The sequence below is a fragment of the Scyliorhinus torazame genome, chromosome 27 (genome assembly GCF_047496885.1).
Source record: "Scyliorhinus torazame isolate Kashiwa2021f chromosome 27, sScyTor2.1, whole genome shotgun sequence".
Lineage (NCBI taxonomy): Eukaryota > Metazoa > Chordata > Chondrichthyes > Carcharhiniformes > Scyliorhinidae > Scyliorhinus > Scyliorhinus torazame.
In genome coordinates, this window is record NC_092733.1 from 17,455,774 (window position 1) to 17,474,690 (window position 18,917).

The window sequence follows — 18,917 nt, forward strand, 5'->3', positions numbered from 1 at the left end:
CCGTGCTGTTGGAGCGCCGCACTGTTGGAGCGGCGCACTGTCGGAGCGGCGCACTGTCGGAGCTCCGCACTGTTGGAATGCCGCGCTGTTGGAGCGCCGCACTGTTGGAGCGCCGCACTGTTGGAGCGCCGCACGTTGGAGCGCCGCACTGTTGGAGCGCAGCACTGTTGGAGCGCCTCACTGTTGGAACGCTGCGCTGTTGGAGTGCCGTGCTGTTGGAGTGCCGCAGTGTTGGAGCGCCGCAGTGTTGGAGCGCCGTACTGTTGGAGCGCCGCACTGTCGGAGTGCCACACTGTTGGAGCGCCGCACTGTCGGGAGTGCCGCACTGTTGGAGTGCCGCACTGTTGGAGTGCCGCACGGTTGGAAAGCTGCACTGTTGGAAAGCCGCACTGTTGGAGCGCCGCACTGTTGGAGCGCAGCACTGTTGGAGCGCCGCACTGTTGGAGCGCCGCACTGTTGGAGCGCCGCAGTGTTGGAGTGCCGCACTATTGGAAAGCTGCACTGTTGGAAAGCCGCACTGTTGGAGTGCCGCGCTGTTGGAGCGCCGCAGTGTTGGAGCGCCGCACTGTTGGAGTGCCGCACTGTTGGAGCGCCGCAGTGTTGGAGCGCCGCGCTGTTGGAGTGCCGCACTGTTGGAGCGCCGCAGTGTTGGAGCGCAGCACTGTTGGAGTGCCGCACTGTTGGAGCGCCGCAGTGTTGGAGCGCCGCAGTGTTGGAGCGCCGCTCTGTTGGAGCGCCGCGCTGTTGGAGCGCCGCAGTGTTGGAGCGCCGTACTGTTGGAGCGCCATACTGTTGGAGCGCCGCACTGTTGGAGCGCCGCACTGTTGGAGCGCCGCAGTGTTGGAGCGCCGCACTGTTGGAGCGCCGCAGTGGTGGAGCGCCACACTGTTGGAGCGCCGCACTGTCGGAGTGCCGCACTGTTGGAGCGCCGCACTGTCGGGAGTGCCGCACTGTTGGAGCGCCGCACTGTTGGAGCGGCGCACTGTTGGAGCGCGATTTTCATTTCATTTTTCATCTGCAGATTAGGTGGATTGGCCACGCTAAATTGCGCTTAGTGTCCAATAGGTTAGGTTTGGGGTTCTGGTGGGGATGGGGAAGGGTGAATGGGGGGAGAGTGCAAGTGGGTGGAGTGCTCATTCGAAGGGTCGGTGCAGACTTAATGGGCAGGACGGCCTCCTTCTGTGCTGTAGGGATTCTATGTTACGTGTGTCGAAGGCTGAGACAGACAGATGTTCAATCCTAAGGCAATCAAGTGAGATGTAGCTGAGGCGGGAAAGTGGAGCTGAGGACGGTCACATCAGATCAGACTCGATGGGCCGAATGGCCTACTTCTGCCCATCCGCCTTCGGGTCCTTACGATCCGCAGCACCACCATGGTTCACAAGTCGGAATGGTTTTTTTTTTGAAACAGAGCGACAACCGGCATCGTGAATGATTTTTTTATTTTTTTATTTTTGAAAACACTTCACACATAATAAATAGAACAGCAGGTGATGACAAATTGTGACATTGATTACAATATATATTCCGCACATCTGCGGAGACAGAGGAAGGTTCTCGAATTCACTCAGCAGACACACGATTGGACATGTGATGCTATTTTTATGATTTTATTTTCTGTTTCCCAGAAATGATTTTAAATTGGATCTCCCCACTGTTTGGAGAGGGGGGGAGGTTGTGTGAGAGTGCTGGTAAGATACCTCGAGGACAGTCAGCACTGGTAATTAATGCAGCATGGATACCATTGAAGCCAAGTCCTGCACACGTCGCTCCTGTTTATTGTTACCTCTCTACACCTGCCAAAATTGGAACCCTCCTTCACTGTGCCATTGCATCTGAGAATCATAGAATCCCTACAAGGAGGCAGTTCGGCCCATCGAGTCTGCACCGACCCTCTGAAAGAGCACCCATATTCTGGCCCACTCCCTCGCCCGACCCCGCCCGACCCCACCTAACCCGCACGTCCTTTGAACACGAAGGGCCAATTTTAGCCTGGACAATCCATCCAACCTGCACGTCTTGGGCCTCGGGATTTTTTTTTTTAATCCAGCGCAAGGAGCTGGATACATTACGGAGACCCCTGAGCCGCGATTTACGGGCCGCTTCCTTCGCCATCACGGGTACATCGGCGCACCCGCTCGTGAGGAGTCCTGGCCAAGTTGTCCTCCTCCCTCATCAACGAGGAAAACTGACAATTCCCACCAGCTCACTCAAGAGGCTTCGGCCTAAACGGGGACTTTGTGACTCTGCTTTTCTGACCTTGTGGTTAACCCTCGGTACAGGCCCATGTTTATAGATGAGGGCTACTGGGGGTACGCAGAGGGGAGAAGGAGAATGGCAGGAGATATATGTGGATTTCAGAAGGGAGGTGACAATGATCGAGCAGGATCGTGATGCACGAAGAGGTTGAAGTTCAGAGGTCACAGGAGAACTGCCAATCAGATGACAGGGTTTGCCTTGAATCTTTGAAGCAGTGGAGTGGTTCGTTCCGGCATTCTTTAGAAACGTGATATCCATCTGATTCAACCGCGTACACAAATGTTGTTCACCGGCTTTCGCCTGGCGTGGTTTGGGCAAACTTAAAAGCAGAATGGTTGTGGTCTTCGGGGTGAGGAATGGCTTGTATGGAACTGAAACCCCTCCCCAATTGTTGAGGTATCCAGTCTTGGCGTAAACCCCTCGCAAGCGGGGCTGTTGAAATTCAGGAACCCAACGAGAGCCTTAATGGCCGATGAAAATTACTCTCCACAAGTGCGTCCTTTCTGTGTCCACAGCCAAGCTCCGGGATTTTTCGGCCGTTCCTGCTGGCGGAAGGGGCCCCACCTCCGCCACCAGGAAACACGCCGGGGTGGGGGTGTTGGGGGGGTTGTGAGTGGAAAATCCCGCTCAATGTGTGTTTGGGTGCTGTGGTTCTGGAGATGTACGCCTCGGTAACCCTTGATGGGGCATCAGTGAGGCGCTCAGGTGGCACGTTTGTCCTGCAGGTCTTCCATCCCGACCTTTGGGCCATTCTTGCAGAGGCGGGGTTTGGGGGTCAGCAGCCCACCTGCCCACACCTGCCCGTTCGGCAATTCATGGACGTTAAAGGCCAATTATCGGCAGAGGCCGACGGGAATTTCCCAGCTATATGCCCATCTAGGATTCGGGGACCACGTCAGCTGCCTGCTGGAGTCCTTTCCTTCCCTCCCCCTCTGCACAATGTTAGCCCGCTTGCTGAGGGCATTTCTAAATGTAAACGTTCAAAACGATGGAGAGAGAGGAGGTCCCAAAATGGAGACCCGCCCCCCCCCTCCTCCTTCTATCCGAACTACAGGCTTCGTCTCTTGCAGAGTTGCAAGGGCCCCTATTGGCCCATCAGCTTCTAGGCTCTGGCCCCCTCCCCCGCCCTTAATTGCAGACCCACCCTCTACCTATTAATTAGCCGATTTGGGGAAAATCACTGCTGGGGGGACTGTGGTGGTATTACGGTACCCTGTGATGCCGAGAGCCTATTGGCGGACAGACACTGGGTCCTGATTGGATCTGCCGTCTACTGGCTCCACCCAGTAAGGCGGAGTATAAGAGCCCGGGTTCTCCCAGCAGCCGCATTCTATAACCGAGCTGCTGGGGAACAAGTCTGCGTAATAAAGCCATCGATTGACTCCATCTCATCTCGCCTCGTGAGTGATTGATTGTGCTACAGGGACTGTTTGTCAAACAGTTGGAAGTCCATTTGCCTCAGGTGTCAGATCAGACATGGCAACATTCTGCTCACTACCTCGCTGCTCGCTGGGGTGCATCCAATGGATTTTGGGCATTTGAAATACACACGACACCACCGGCTCCTGTGACGGTCTGTTCCTATAATGTGCGTGTTTCCTGGGGGAAGTTCTTGTGAACCGCAGCGGGCCCCGGATGAGGGAGGTGAGAAATGGCCTGACGCCTGGGGGTCCTTGAAGATAACCAAGGCCCTGACGTGTCTTGAAACCTGCGGCAAGATGATGTTCACCCGTGTGGCCAACCGGCGCACCGGGCCTTCCTGCCAGCCTCTCACAGCTGGGGATTAGCCAATAGCGTGGGTCACCATGTAGGTGGCGAGGGAGATGATATTCTCAGTGAACCTTACATTGGGAAATCCTAAACCCACTTGAGGGGGAACAAGCTGGTGCTTTTTCCTGATGTATGGAGGATTTGTTCCCATGTTTACCCAATCCACACCTCCACCCCATCACCCCCCCCCCCCGGACCCTTTAGATGGGGTGGGGATTGGTGATGGGGGGTGTCTTACAGTTCAGTGGCCGAGCTAGGCATAGTGATGGCTGGAGGCGCCCACATTCTTTCCAGCACGCGGCTGACTAGGAGGCTCCCCCCACCTTACCGCCAACCCTTGGCGTGTGCTTGGAAGGTTTCTCAGGCTGACGCGCTCAACCTGGTTTGGCTGCGTCACGGACGCACCTTCCTCGGCCGTCAAGTCCTGGGGTGGGACTCGAACCCGCAGCTTCTGGCTCACAGACAGGGCTGCCAACCCACTGCGTCACAAAAAACTTTGGTTGCGGGGCGGGGGGGGGGGGTGGAGGGGAGGCAGATTAGGTTGACGCCAACAGTCAGACTCCTTGCCCGGTCACATTTGTGGTCGGTAACACGCTATCACACTCTCGTTGACCCAGTATCCTCGGGTGACTAAGTGGGCCCCTTCACACGACACCAAGTGCCTTCGCTGTTTACAAATACACTGGAACATTATGCCGTTTGCCAAAATGATCGTCCAGGCAGCTACGCCTTCACAGAATAGGCACAGTCAACAAAGAGGCAACGTTGTCCAGAATCGATCACCTCCAAACGTTCCCCGCCTTCCGCCTGCCCCTGACTGAGGGGCGACCCGGACAGGTTTTCTTTGTCCACTCTGAGAATGCTGCCCTGGATTCACAAAGGTAAGCTTCGAACTAACTGATATGCCCAGTGATCCATTAGGCGGGCATTAAAGCGACCCTCCAGTCCCTCGGCTCGACATTAATCGTTCAATTCTGAGTGCTCTTTGAAGCCTGTCCAAGGGGGAATGAACAAACGGCAGGAATCATGGTCCCTCACTCGCTTGTTGTCCTCTGGTTCATTATCGTTGTGGATCATCGGTGAGCTGTGGAGACGAAAGATGGTTCCTGTGTGCCTGGCTCTGTCTTTATTAAATGCTCCTGATCCTCCTCTTCAGTGTTCGGACTCCCCCCGTCGCCGTAGCAACTGGACGACGGCGATGTTGTGGTGGTGACGGATGACAGTTGCCTCCTCAGGGCCATCGCGGACACCGCCATCAAGCCCAGCTTTTGCGGAATGGTTAAAGACTCCGGAGCTGGCGCCCCCTCCGCGCCGGAGTCCCTCGGGGGCACGGCCGGGGCCAGGGGACCGCACAGCCCGTTCTTCTTGACGGCGGGGCACAGTTTCTCCTCGGGCTCCTGCTGCAGGGCCTGGTCGTTGAGCAGCTTGACCAGGAAGTTGATGTACTTCATGGCCAGGCGCAGGATCTCGTTCTTGCTCAGCTTCTTGTCGGGCGGGTGGGTGGGGATGAGCTTGCGCAGGTCCGAGAAGGCCCCGTTGACGTTCTGCTGCCTCCACCGCTCCCGGCTGTTGGTGAACATGCGACGCACGATTTTCTGAGGGGGGCCTGCAAAGCAGAGAAGTGATTTAGTCAGCTTTCGAGTCCTCTGTACCCATCATCACTCAGAGTCGCACTCCCAAGGGGAATGGAATATGACAGTAGGCAAGGTTTACTGCCTTGGTGACGCCACATCTGCGCTGCTGTGGTCTCCTAGTTTGAAAAAAGGATATAATTGCGTTAGAAGCAGTTGTTCAGTGGCGGACCACTTGACTCATTCCTGGGAGGAGGGGGAATGAAGAAAGGTTGAATAATCTGGGCCTATACCCATTGGAGTTTGGAAAAATGAGAGGTGACCATAAGGCTATAAGACATAAGAGCAGAAGTAGGCCATTCGGCCCATCGTGTCTGCTCCGCCATTTAATGCGATCATGGCTGATCTGATATGATAATCCTCAACTCCACTTTCCCACCCTATCCCCATAACCCTCGATTCCCTCCCTGATTAAAAACCTGTCTATCTCAGCCTTGAACATACTTTTTAAAATTTAGAGTCCCCAATTCATTTTTTCCAATGAAGGGGCAATTTAGCGTGTTCAATCCACCTACCTTGCACATCTTTGGGTTGTGGGGGCGAAACCCACGCAAACACGGGGAGAATGTGCAAACGCCACACGGACAGTGACCCAGATGCCGGGATCAAACCTGGGACCTCGGCGCCGTGACGCTGCAGTGCTAACCACTGCGCCACCGTGCTGCCCCAGCCTTGAACATATCTAACGACCCAGCCTCTACAGCTCTCTGCGGTAAAGAATTCCACAGATTCACTACCCTCTGAGAGAAGGAATTCCTCCTCATCTCTGTCTGAAATGGGAGACCCCCTGACTGAGATGATGCCCTCTGGTCCCACAAGGGGTAACAACCTCTCAGCAGTGATCCAGTCAAACCCCCCTGAGAATCCGATATGTCTCAATAAGGTCACCTCCCTCATTCTAAACTCCAATGAGCACAGGCCCGACCCACTCAACGTCTCCTCATAAGAAAATCCCTCCATACCCGGCAGTGACCCAGTGAATCTCCTCTGGACTACCTCCAATGCCGGTATATCTTTCCTTAGGTAAGGGGACCAAAACCGTCTCAGGTGTGATCTCACTGAAACATATAAGATCCTGAGGGGATTTGATAGGGTAGGGATCCCCGGAGGTTGTTTCGACTTGCGGGAGAGACTACAACCATGGCACACAAAGTTGGAGAATTAGAGGTTGACCGTTTAAGATTGAGATGAAGAGGTATTCTTTCTCCCAGAGGGTATGTGGAACTTACCCAGAAAACAGTGGAGGTAGTGTCATTAAATTTATTCAAGGCTAGGTTTGACGAATTCCCGATGGACGAGTCAGTCCAGGGTTACGAGGAGGAGGTAGTAAAGTGGAGTTTGAGGTACAACCTTGACCAGCCATTACCTGAGTGGTGTAGCAGGCTGGATGGGCTGAAAGGCCTAATTCCTTCTCCCAAGTTCTCTGTACACTGGTCAATGAAAGCGGGGAAGCAGGTGCTGGAAGCATTTGGGAAGGCAAATGGTATGTTGGCCATCATTGCAAGAGGATTGGAGTTCAGAAGCAGGGATGTTTTACTGTAGTTATACAGGTCCTTGGTGAGACCACACCTGGAGTATTGAGTACAGTTTTGGTCTTTCTACCCGAGGACGGATAGGCTTCCCATAAAGGGAGCGCAGCGGGGGATCACTGAGCTGATACCGGGGTTGGTGGGACAGTCCTGTGAGGAGGGATTCGCTCGACTAGGCCTGGATTCAAGAGAGCTGAGAACGATGAGAGGAGATCTGATTGAAACATATAAAATTGTAACAGGAGTGGACAGACGAGATGCAGGAAGGATTTTCCCCCAGCTGGGGAATCTGGAACCTGGGGAAACAGTGTCAGGATACGAGGTAGAACATTGAGGACCGAGACGAGCAAACATTCCTTCACTCAGAGGGTGGGGAACATGTGGAGTTCTCCACCACAGAGGGCGTGGAGGCCAAGTCACTGAATGTATTCAAGAAAGAGATGGATTATGCTTCAGGTTTTAATGGCATTGAGGGGTATGCGGAGAAAGAGGGATAACGGCGTTCAGATCGAGGACCTGCCATGGTCATATTGACTGGCGGGGCAGGCTCAAAGGCCCAAAATGCCTATTTCTGGGGGTGATGGGGGGAGCAAATTTGAGGCAGTTCTGGTGAGGGGACGGTGCTGTGGTGAGTGCACTGATGTGAGTGTATCTGTGTGTGTGACAGTGAGTGTGTGTGTGTGTGTGTGTGACAGTGAGTGTGTGTGTGAGTGAGTGTGTGTGTGACAGTGAGTGTGTGTGTGTGTGACGGTGAGTGTGTGTGTGATGGTGAAGGGGTGTGTGTGACAGTGAGAGTGTGTGTGTGACAGTGAGTGTGGGTGTGTCAGTGAGTGTGTGTGACGGTGAAGGGGTGTGTGTGACAGCGAGGGTGTGTGTGTGACAGTGAGTGTGAGTGTGACAGTGAGGGTGTGTGTGTGTGACAGCGAGTGTGTGTGTGTGACAGCGAGGATGTGTGTGTGACAGCGAGGGTGTGTGTGTGACAGTGAGTGTGTGTGTGTGTGACAGTGAGTGTGTGTGACAGTGAGTGTGTGTGTGTGTGTGACAGTGAGTGTGTGTGACAGTGAGGGTGTGTGACAGCGAGGGTGTGTGTATGTGACAGTGAGAGTGTGTGTGTGACAGTGAGGGTGTGTGTGTGACAGTGAGGGTGTGTGTGTGTGACAGTGAGGGTGTGTGTGACAGTGAGGGTGTGTGTGACAGTGAGGGTGTGTGTGTGTGTGACAGTGAGGGTGTGTGTGTGTGACAGTGAGTGTGTGTGTGTGTGACAGTGAGTGTGTGTGTGTGACAGTGAGGGTGTATGTGTGTGACAGTGAGGGTGTGTGTGTGTGACAGTGAGTGTGAGTGTGTGACAGTGAGGGTGTGTGTGTGACAGTGAGGGTGTGTGTGTGTGACAGTGAGCGTGTATGTGTGACAGCGAGGGTGTGTGTGTAACAGTGAGTGTGTGTGTCAGACAGTGAGGGGGGGTTGACAGTGAGGGTGTGTGTGTGACAGTGAGGGTGTGTGTGTGACGGTGAGGGTGTGTGTGTGACAGTGAGTGTGTGTGTGTCAGTGAGTGTGTGTGTGACGATGAAGGGGTGTGTGTGACAGTGAGGGTGTGTGCGAGTCTGTGAGTGTGTGTGACAGTGAGGGTGTGTGCGAGACTGTGAGTGTGTGTGACAGTGAGGGTGTGTGTGTGACAGCGAGTGTGTGTGTGTGACGGTGAGGGTGTGTGTGTGACAGTGAGTGTGTGTGTGTGTGACAGTGAGGGTGTGTGTGTGACAGTGAGTGTGTGTGACAGTGAGTGTGGGTGTGACAGTGAGGGTGTGTGTGTGACGGTGAGCGTGTGTGTGTGACAGTGAGTGTGTGTGTGTGTGTGACAGTGAGGGTGTGTGTGTGACAGTGAGGGTGTGTGTGTGACAGTGAGTGTGTGTGTGTGACAGTGAGTGTGTGTGTGTGACAGTGAGTGTGTGTGTGTGTGTGTGAGACAGTGAGGGTGTGTGTGTGACAGTGAGTGTGTGTCTGTGTGTGTGTGTGTGACAGTGAGGGTGTGTGTGTGACAGTGAGTGTGTGTGTGTGTGACAGTGAGGGTGTGTGTGTGACAGTGAGTGTGTGTGACAGTGAGTGTGGGTGTGACAGTGAGGGTGTGTGTGATGGTGAGCGTGTGTGTGTGACAGTGAGTGTGTGTGTGTGTGTGACAGTGAGGGTGTGTGTGTGACAGTGAGGGTGTGTGTGTGACAGTGAGTGTGTGTGTGTGTGACAGTGAGTGTGTGTGTGTGACAGTGAGTGTGTGTGTGTGTGTGTGACAGTGAGGGTGTGTGTGTGACAGTGAGTGTGTGTCTGTGTGTGTGTGTGTGACAGTGAGGGTGTGTGTGTGACAGTGAGTGTGTGTGTGTCTGTGTGACAGTGAGTGTGTGTGTGTGACAGTGAGGGTGTGTGTGTGACAGTGAGGGTGTGTGTGTGACAGTGAGGGTGTGTGTGTGACAGTGAGTGTGTGTGTGTGTGTGTGACAGTGAGGGTGTGTGTGTGACAGTGAGTGTGTGTGTGATAGCGAGGGTGTGTGTGTGACAGTGAGGGTGTGTGTGTGACAGTGAGTGTGTGTGTGACAGTGAGGGTGTGTGTGTGACAGTGAGGGTGTGTGTGTGACAGTGAGTGTGTGTGTGACAGTGAGGGTGTGTGTGTGACAGTGAGTGTGTGTGTGTGTGTGTGTGACAGTGAGTGTGTGTGTGTGACAGTGAGTGTGTGTGTGTGTCCATAAGACATAGGAGTGGAAGTAAAGCCATTCGGCCCATCGAGTCCACTCCACCATTTAATCACGGCTGATTTCAACTCCATTTACCCGCTCTCTCTCCATAGCCCTTAATTCCTCGAGAAATCAAGAATTTATCAACTTCTGTCTTAAAGACACTCAACGTCCCGGCCTCCACCGCCCTCTGTGGCAATGAATTCCACAGACCCACCACTCTCTGGCTGAAGAAATTTCTCCTCATCTCTGTTCTAAAGTGACTCCCTTTTATTCTAAGGCTGTGCCCCCGGGTCCTAGTCTCCCCTGCTAATGGAAACAACTTCCCCACGTCCACCCTATCTAAGCCATTCATTATCTTGTAAGTTTCTATTAGATCTCCCCTCAACCTCCTAAACTCCAATGAATATAATCCCAGGATCCTCAGACATTCATCGTATGTTAGGCCTACCATTCCTGGGATCATCCGTGTGAATCTCCGCTGGACCCACTCCAGTGCCAGTATGTCCTTCCTGAGGTGTGGGGCCCAAAATTGCTCACAGTATTCTAAATGGGGACTAACTAGTGCTTTATAAAGCTTCAGAAGTACATCCCTGCTTTTATATTCCAAGCCTCTTGAGATAAATGACAACATGAAATGAAAATTGAAATGAAAATCGCTGCATTTGCTTTCTTAATTACGGACTCAACCTGCAAGTTTACCTTTAGAGAATCCTGGACTAGGACTCCCAAGTCCCTTTGCACTTCAGCATTATGAATTTTGTCACCGTTTAGAAAATAGTCCACGCCTCTATTCTTTTTTCCAAAGTGCAAGACCTCACACTTGCCCACGTTGAATTTCATCAGCCATTTCTTGGACCACTCTCCTAAACTGTCTAAATCTTTCTGCAGCCTCCCCACCTCCTCAATACTACCTGCCCTTCCACCTATCTTTGTATCATCGGCAAATTTAGCCAGAATGCCCCCAGTCCCGTCATCTAGATCGTTAATATATAAAGAGAACAGCTGTGGCCCCAACACTTAACCCTGGGGGACACCACTCGTCACCGGTTGCCATTCCGAAAAAGAACCTTTTATCCCAACTCTCTGCCTTCTGCCTGACAGCCAATCGTCAATCCATGTACCTTGCCTCGAATACCACAGGCCCTTATTTTACTCAGCAGTCTCCCGTGAGGCACCTTATCAAAGGCCTTTTGGAAGTCAAGATAGATAACATCCATTGGCTCTCCTTGGTCTAACCTATTTGTTATCTCTTCAAAGAACTCTAACAGGTCTGTCAGGCATGACGTCCCCTTACTAAATCCATGCTGACTTGTCCTAATCCGACCCTGCACTTCCAAGAATTTAGAAATCTCATCCTTAACGATGGATTCTAGAATCTTGCCAACAACCGAGGTTAGGCTGATTGGCCTATAATTTTCCATCTTTTTTCTTGTTCCCTTCTTGAACAGGGGGATTACAACAGCGATTTTCCAATCCTCTGGGACTTTCCCTGACTTCAGTGACTTTTGAAAGATCATAACTAACGCCTCCACTATTTCTTCAGCTATCTCCTTTAGAACTCTAGGATGTAGCCCATCTGGGCCCGGAGATTTATCAATTTTTAGACCTCTTAGTTTCTCTAGCACTTTCTCCTTTGTGATTCAACTCTGCCCCCTGACTCTCCTGAATTGTTGGGATATTACTCATGTCTTCTACTGTGAAGACTGATGCAAAGTACTTATTTAGTTCCTCAGCTATTTCCTTGTCTCCCATCACTAGAGTACCAGCGTCATTTTGGAGCGGCCCAATGTCTACTTTTGCCTCCCGTTTGTTTTTAATATATTTAAAGAAACTTTTACTAACATTCCTAATGTTACTGGCTAGCCGACCTTCATATTTGATCCTCTCCTTCCTTATTTCTCTCTTTGTTATCCTCTGTTTGGTTTTGTAGCCTTCCCAATCTTCTGACTTCCCACTACTCTTTGCCACATTATAGGCTTTCTCTTTTGCTTTGATGCATTCCCTAACTTCCTTTGTCAGCCATGGCTGCCTAATCCCCCCCCCGATAACCTTTATTTTCTTTGGGATGAACCTCTGTACTGTGTCCTCAATTACTCCCAGAAACTCCTGCCATTGCTGTTCTACTGTCTTTCCCACTAGGCTCTGCTCCCAGTCGATTTTCGTCAGTTCCTCCCTCATGCCCCTGTAGTTACCTTTATTTAACTGTAACACCTTTACATCTGATTCTACCTTCTTTCTTTCAAATTGCATTCTGAATTCTACCATATTATGATCACTGCCTCCTAAGTGTTCCCTTACTTTACGATCTTTTATCAAGTCTGGCTCATTACATAACACTAAGTCCAGAATGACCTGTTCCCTCGTGGGCTCCTTCACAAGCTGTTCCAAAAAGCCCTCCTGTAAACATTCAATGAATTCCCTTTCTTTGGGTCCACTGGCAGCATTATTTACCCAGTCCACCTGCATATTGAAGTCCCCCATGATCACTGTGACCTTGCCTTTCTGACATGCCCTTTCTATTTCGTGGTGCATTTTGTGCCCCCGGTCCTGACCACTGTTAGGGGGCCTGTACATAACTCCCATTATGGTTTTTTTGCCTTTGTTGTTCCTCAACTCTACCCACACAGACTCCACATCATCTGACCCTATGTCGTTTAGTGCTATTGATTTAACTTCATTCCTAATTAACAAGGCAACCCCGCCCCCTCTGCCCACCTCTCTGTCTTTTCGATAGGTTGTGAATCCCTGGATGTTTAAATGCCAGTCATGAACCCCCTACAACCATGTCGCTGTGATGCCTACCACATCATACCTGCCAGTCACAATCTGGGCCACAAGCTCATCTACCTTGTTCCGTACACTGCGCGCATTTAAATATAGCACCTTTAATTCTCTGTTGACCTTCCATTTTTGTTTTCTTAGTGTGGTGGACCTTGGTTTACTGAGCCTTTCCATACACTGTGTCATATTTTGTGAGATGGGGACTATCGTAACCTCTCCTGAGTTCTGCTTTTTTGTATTCCTAAGCAGCTACGCTTCCCACTGATTACTTCACCTCTTGGTTCCCTGACTTTCCCTTCCCCCACAATCTCTAGTTTAAAGTCCTATTGACCACCCTATTTACTCTTTTCGCCAGAACACTGGTCCCAGCTCGGTTCAGTTGGAGACCATCCCAACGGTATAGGTCCCCCCTGTCCCAAAACTGATGCCAGTGTCCCATGAAAAGGAACCCCTCTTTCCCACACCACTCTTTCAGCCACGTGTTAACTTCCCATATTCTTGCCTCCCTATGCCAATTTGCACGTGGCTCGGGCAGTAATCTGGAGATTATGACCCTTGAGGACCTGTTTTTTAAATTTGAATCCTAGCTCTTTATAATCTCTAAACAGGTCCTCTTTCCTAGACTTGCCTATGTTGTTGGTACCGACATGGACCACAACAACTGGATCCTCCCCCTCCCTCTCCAGTATCCTTTCAAGCCGGTCAGAGATGTCCCGCACCCTAGCACCGGGCAGGCAACATACCATGCGGGACTCTTTATCCTGCTCACAAAGGATACTATCTATCCCCCTGATAATAGAATCCCCTACTACTACAACTTGCCTATTTACTCCCTCCCCTTGAATGGCCTGCTGAATCATGGTGCCTTGGTCAGCTGACTCATCCATCCTGCAGCCCTGTTCGCCATCCACACAGGGAGCAAGTGCCTCATACCTGTTGGACAGGGTCAAGGGCTGAGGCTCCTGAGTTCCTGACTGCTGGTTCCCTTTACCTGCCTGACTTGCAGTCACACCCTGCTGTCCCTGGCCACTGGCAGGATTTAAACTACTTACTCTGACAGGTGTGACTGCCTCCTGAAACACAGTGTCCAGGTAAGTCTCCCCCTCCCGGATGTGCCTCAGTGTTTGAAGCTCAGACTCCAGCTCATCAACTCTGAGCCGGAGCTCTTCGAGCAGCCAACACTTACTGCAGATGTGGTCGCTGCAGCTCGCAATGGGATCTGTCAGCTCTCACATCAAGCAGCTCAAGCACATCACCTGACCAGCCATCTCGAATTAATTAATTAGTTTAATTTAGGTTTCTGAGTTTAGTTGTGTTTTTTTAAAAATTTGGGGCAGATTTGCTATCAACCAATCAGATCACAGCTTCCCTCTGACGTCATTTTTGGAAAATAAAAGTGGAAAACAGGAGGTTACCGTTAGGTTTTTATACTCCGAGACTGCTCCTCCTCCTCCTCCGAACGGCTCCCGAAACTAGGCCGCGATCCCCGGGTTAAAGTAGGTTTTTATACTCACACAGAGACTGCTGCTCCTCCTCCTCCGAACGGCTCCCGAAACTAGGCCGCGATCCCCGGGTTAAAGTAGGTTTTTATACTCACACAGAGACTGCTCCTCCTCCTCCGAACGGCTCCCGAAACTAGGCCGCGATCCCCGGGTTAAAGTAGGTTTTTATACTCACACAGAGACTGCTCCTCCTCCTCCGAACGGCTCCCGAAACTAGGCCGCGATTCCCGGGTCAAAGTAGGTTTTTATACTCACACAGAGACTGCTCCTCCTCCTCCAAACGGCTGCTGAAACTAGGCCGCGATCCCCGGGTTAAAGTAGGTTTTTATATTCACACAGAGACTGCTCCTCCTCCTCCGAACGGCTCCCGAAACTAGGCCGCGATCCCCGAGTTAAAGTAGGTTTTTATACTCACACAGAGACTGCTCCTCCTTAGCCGAACGGCTCCCGAAACTAGGCCCAGTGAGTGTGTGTGCGTGACGGTGAAGGGGTGTGTGTGTGACAGTGAGGGTGTGTGCGAGACTGCGAGTGTGTGTGACAGTGAGGGTGTGTGCGAGACTGTGAGTGTGTGTGACAGTGAGGGTGTGTGTGTGACGGTGAGGGTGTGTGTGTGACGGCGAGGGTGTGTGTGACAGTGAATGTGTGAGAGACGGTGAGTGTGTGTGTGACAGTGAGAGAGTGTGTGACAGTGAGAGAGTGTGTGTGTCAGTGAGGGTGTGTGTGTGACAGTGAGGGTGTGTGTGTGACGGTGTGTGTGACAGTGAGGCTGTGTGTGTGACAGTGAGAGTGTGTGTGAGAGTGAGTGTGTGTGTGACGGTGAGTGTGTGTGTGACAGTGAGGGTGTGTGTATGACAGTGAGGGTGTGTGTGACAGTGAGTGTGTGTGAGACGGTGAGTGTGTGTGTGACAGTGAGAGAGTGTGTGACAGTGGGTGTGTATGACAGTGAGGGTGTGTGTGTGACGGTGTGTGTGACAGTGAGTGTGTGTGTGGCAGTGAGGGTGTGTGTGGCAGTGAGGGTGTGTGTGTGACGGTGAGTGTGTGTGTGACAGTGAGTGTGTGTGAGACGGTGAGTGTGTGTGTGACAGTGAGAGAGTGTGTGGCAGTGAGAGAGTGTGTCTGTCAGTGAGGGTGTGTGTGTGACAGTGAGTGTGTATGACTGTGACGGTGTGTGTGACAGTGAGTGTGTGTATGACAGTGAGGGTGTGTGTGAGAGTGAGTGTGTGTGTGACGGTGAGTGTGTGTGTGACAGTGAGAGAGTGTGTGACAGTGAGAGAGTGTGTGACAGTGAGGGTGTGTGTGTGTCAGTGAGGGTGTGTGTGAGACAGTGAGGGTGTGTGTGTGACAGTGAGTGTGTATGACAGTGAGGGTGTGTGTGTGACGGTGTGTGTGACAGTGAGTGTGTGTGTGGCAGTGAGGGTGTGTGTGTGACGGTGAGTGTGTGTGTGACGGTGAGTGTGTGTGATGGTGAGTGTGTGTGTGACAGTGAGTGTGTGTGTGACAGTGAGTGAGTGTGTGACAGTGAGTGTGAGTGTGTGACAGTGTGTGTGTGGCAGTGAGGGTGTGTGTGAGAGTGAGTGTGTGTGTGATGGTGAGTGTGTGTGTGACAGTGAGAGAGTGTGTGACAGTGAGAGAGTGTGTGACAGTGAGAGAGTGTGTGACAGTGAGGGTGTGTGTGTGTCAGTGAGGGTGTGTGTGTGACAGTGAGGGTGTGTGTGTGACAGTGAGGGTGTGTGTGTGACAGTGAGTGTGTATGACAGTGAGGGTGTGTGTGTGACGGTGTGTGTGACAGTGAGTGTGTGTGTGGCAGTGAGGGTGTGTGTGTGACGGTGAGTGTGTGTGTGACGGTGAGTGTGTGTGACGGTGAGTGTGTGTGTGACGGTGAGTGTGTGTGACGGTGAGTGTGTGTGTGACAGTGAGTGTGTGTGTGACAGTGAGTGAGTGTGTGACAGTGAGTGTGAGTGTGTGACAGTGTGTGTGTGGCAGTGAGGGTGTGTGTGACAGTGAGGGTGTGTGTGAGACGGTGAGTGTGTGTGTGACAGTGAGTGTGTGTGTGTGACGGCTCCTCCTCCTCCGAACGGCTCCCGAAACTAGGCCGCGATCCCCGGGTTAAAGTAGGTTTTTATACTCACACAGAGACTGCTCCTCCTCCTCCGAACGGCTCCCGAAACTAGGCCGCGATCCCCGGGTTAAAGTAGGTTTTTATACTCACACAGAGACTGCTCCTCCTCCTCCGAACGGCTCCCGAAACTAGGCCGCGATCCCCGGGTCAAAGTAGGTTTTTATACTCGCACAGAGACTGCTCCTCCTCCTCCAAACGGCTGCTGAAACTAGGCCGCGATCCCCGGGTTAAAGTAGGTTTTTATATTCACACAGAGACTGCTCCTCCTCCTCCGAACGGCTCCCGAAACTAGGCCGCGATCCCCGGGTTAAAGTAGGTTTTTATACTCACACAGAGACTGCTCCTCCTTATCCGAACGTCTCCCGAAACTAGGCCCAGTGAGTGTGTGTGCGTGACGGTGAAGGGGTGTGTGTGTGACAGTGAGGGTGTGTGCGAGACTGTGAGTGTGTGTGACAGTGAGGGTGTGTGCGAGACTGTGAGTGTGTGTGACAGTGAGGGTGTGTGTGTGACGGTGAGGGTGTGTGAGTGACGGTGAGGGTGTGTGTGACAGTGAATGTGTGTGAGACGGTGAGTGTGTGTGTGACAGTGAGACAGTGTGTGACAGTGAGAGAGTGTGTGTGTCAGTGAGGGTGTGTGTGTGACAGTGAGAGTGTGTGTGAGAGTGAGTGTGTGTGTGACGGTGAGTGTGTGTGTGACAGTGAGGGTGCGTGTATGACAGTGAGGGTGTGTGTGACAGTGAGGGTGTGTGTGACAGTGAGTGTGTGTGAGACGGTGAGTGTGTGTGTGACAGTGAGAGAGTGTGTGACAGTGAGAGAGTGTGTGTGTCAATGAGGGTGTGTGTGTGACAGTGGGTGTGTATGACAGTGAGGGTGTGTGTGTGACGGTGTGTGTGACAGTGAGTGTGTGTGTGGCAGTGAGGGTGTGTGTGGCAGTGAGGGTGTGTGTGTGACGGTGAGTGTGTGTGTGACAGTGAGTGTGTGTGAGACGGTGAGTGTGTGTGTGACAGTGAGAGAGTGTGTGACAGTGAGAGAGTGTGTGTGTCAGTGAGGGTGTGTGTGTGACAGTGAGTGTGTATGACAGTGAGGGTGTGTGTGTGACGGTGTGTGTGACAGTGAGTGTGTGTATGACAGTGAGGGTGTGTGTGAGAGTGAGTGTGTGTGTGACGGTGAGTGTGTGTGTGACAGTGAGAGAGTGTGTGACAGTGAGAGAGTGTTTGACAGTGAGGGTGTGTGTGTGTCAGTGAGGGTGTGTGTGTGACAGTGAGGGTGTGTGTGTGACAGTGAGTGTGTATGACAGTGAGGGTGTGTGTGTGACGGTGTGTGTGTGACGGTGTGTGTGACAGTGAGTGTGTGTGTGACGGTGAGTGTGTGTGTGACGGTGAGTGTGTGTGACGGTGAGTGTGTGTGACGTTGAGTGTGTGTGTGACGGTGAGTGTGTGTGACGGTGAGTGTGTGTGTGACAGTGAGTGTGTGTGTGACAGTGAGTGAGTGTGTGACAGTGAGTGTGAGTGTGTGACAGTGTGTGTGTGGCAGTGAGGGTGTGTGTGAGAGTGAGTGTGTGTGTGACGGTGAGTGTGTGTGTGACAGTGAGAGAGTGTGTGACAGTGAGAGAGTGTGTGACAGTGAGGGTGTGTGTGTGTCAGTGAGGGTGTGTGTGTGACAGTGAGGGTGTGTGTGTGACAGTGAGTGTGAATGACAGTAAGGGTGTGTGTGTGACGGTGTGTGTGACAGTGAGTGTGTGTGTGACGGTGAGTGTGTGTGTGACGGTGAGTGTGTGTGTGACGGTGAGTGTGTGTGACGGTGAGTGTGTGTGTGACAGTGAGTGTGTGTGTGACAGTGAGTGAGTGTGTGACAGTGAGTGTGAGTGTGTGACAGTGTGCGTGTGACAGTGAGGGTGTGTGTGAGACGGTGAGTGTGTGTGTGACAGTGAGTGTGTGTGTGACGGTGAGTGTGTGTGACGGTGAGTGTGTGTGTGACGGTGAGTGTGTGTGACGGTGAGTGTGTGTGTGACAGTGAGGGTGTGTGTGGCAGTGAGGGTGTGTGTGTGACGGTGAGTGTGTGTGTGGCAGTGAGGGTGTGTGTGACAGTGAGGGTGTGTGTGACAGTGAGGGTGTGTGTGACAGTGAGTGTGTGTGTGACGGTGAAATGTGTGTGACGGTGAGAGTGTGTGTGACAGTGAGGGTGTGTGTGGCAGTGAGGGTGTGTGTGTGACAGTGAGTGTGTGTGTGTGACAGTGAGGGTGTGTGTGGCAGTGAGGGTGTGTGTGTGACGGTGAGTGTGTGTGTGACGGTGAGTGTGTGTGTGACAGTGAGGGTGTGTGTGACGGTGAGTGTGTGTGTGACGGTGAGTGTGTGTGTGACAGTGAGGGTGTGTGTGACGGTGAGTGTGTGTGTGACAGTGAGTGTGTGTGTGACAGTGAGTGTGTGTGTGGCAGTGAGGGTGTGTGTGTGACAGTGAGTGTGTGTGTGACAGTGAGTGTGTGTGTGGCTGTGAGGGTGTGTGTGTGACGGTGAGTGTGTGTGTGGCAGTGAGGGTGTGTGTGTGACGGTGAGGGTGTGTGTGGCAGTGAGGGTGTGTGTGTGACAGTGAGTGTGTGTGTGACGGTGAG

At 52.3% G+C, this 18,917-nt stretch overlaps 1 protein-coding gene across 1 annotated transcript in view; it reads right to left on the reverse strand.

Moving 5' to 3' along the window:
- Window positions 1–1,432: 1,432 nt before the first annotated feature.
- The window catches only part of LOC140403259 (uncharacterized), a 66,997-nt gene continuing 49,512 nt past the window's right edge, over window positions 1,433–18,917 (reverse strand). The window contains exon 4 of the mRNA XM_072491036.1: window positions 1,433–5,635. Within this exon, the coding sequence (XP_072347137.1) occupies window positions 5,103–5,635 (533 nt within the window). The 3' untranslated portion in view covers window positions 1,433–5,102. The remainder of the gene's footprint in view (window positions 5,636–18,917) is intronic.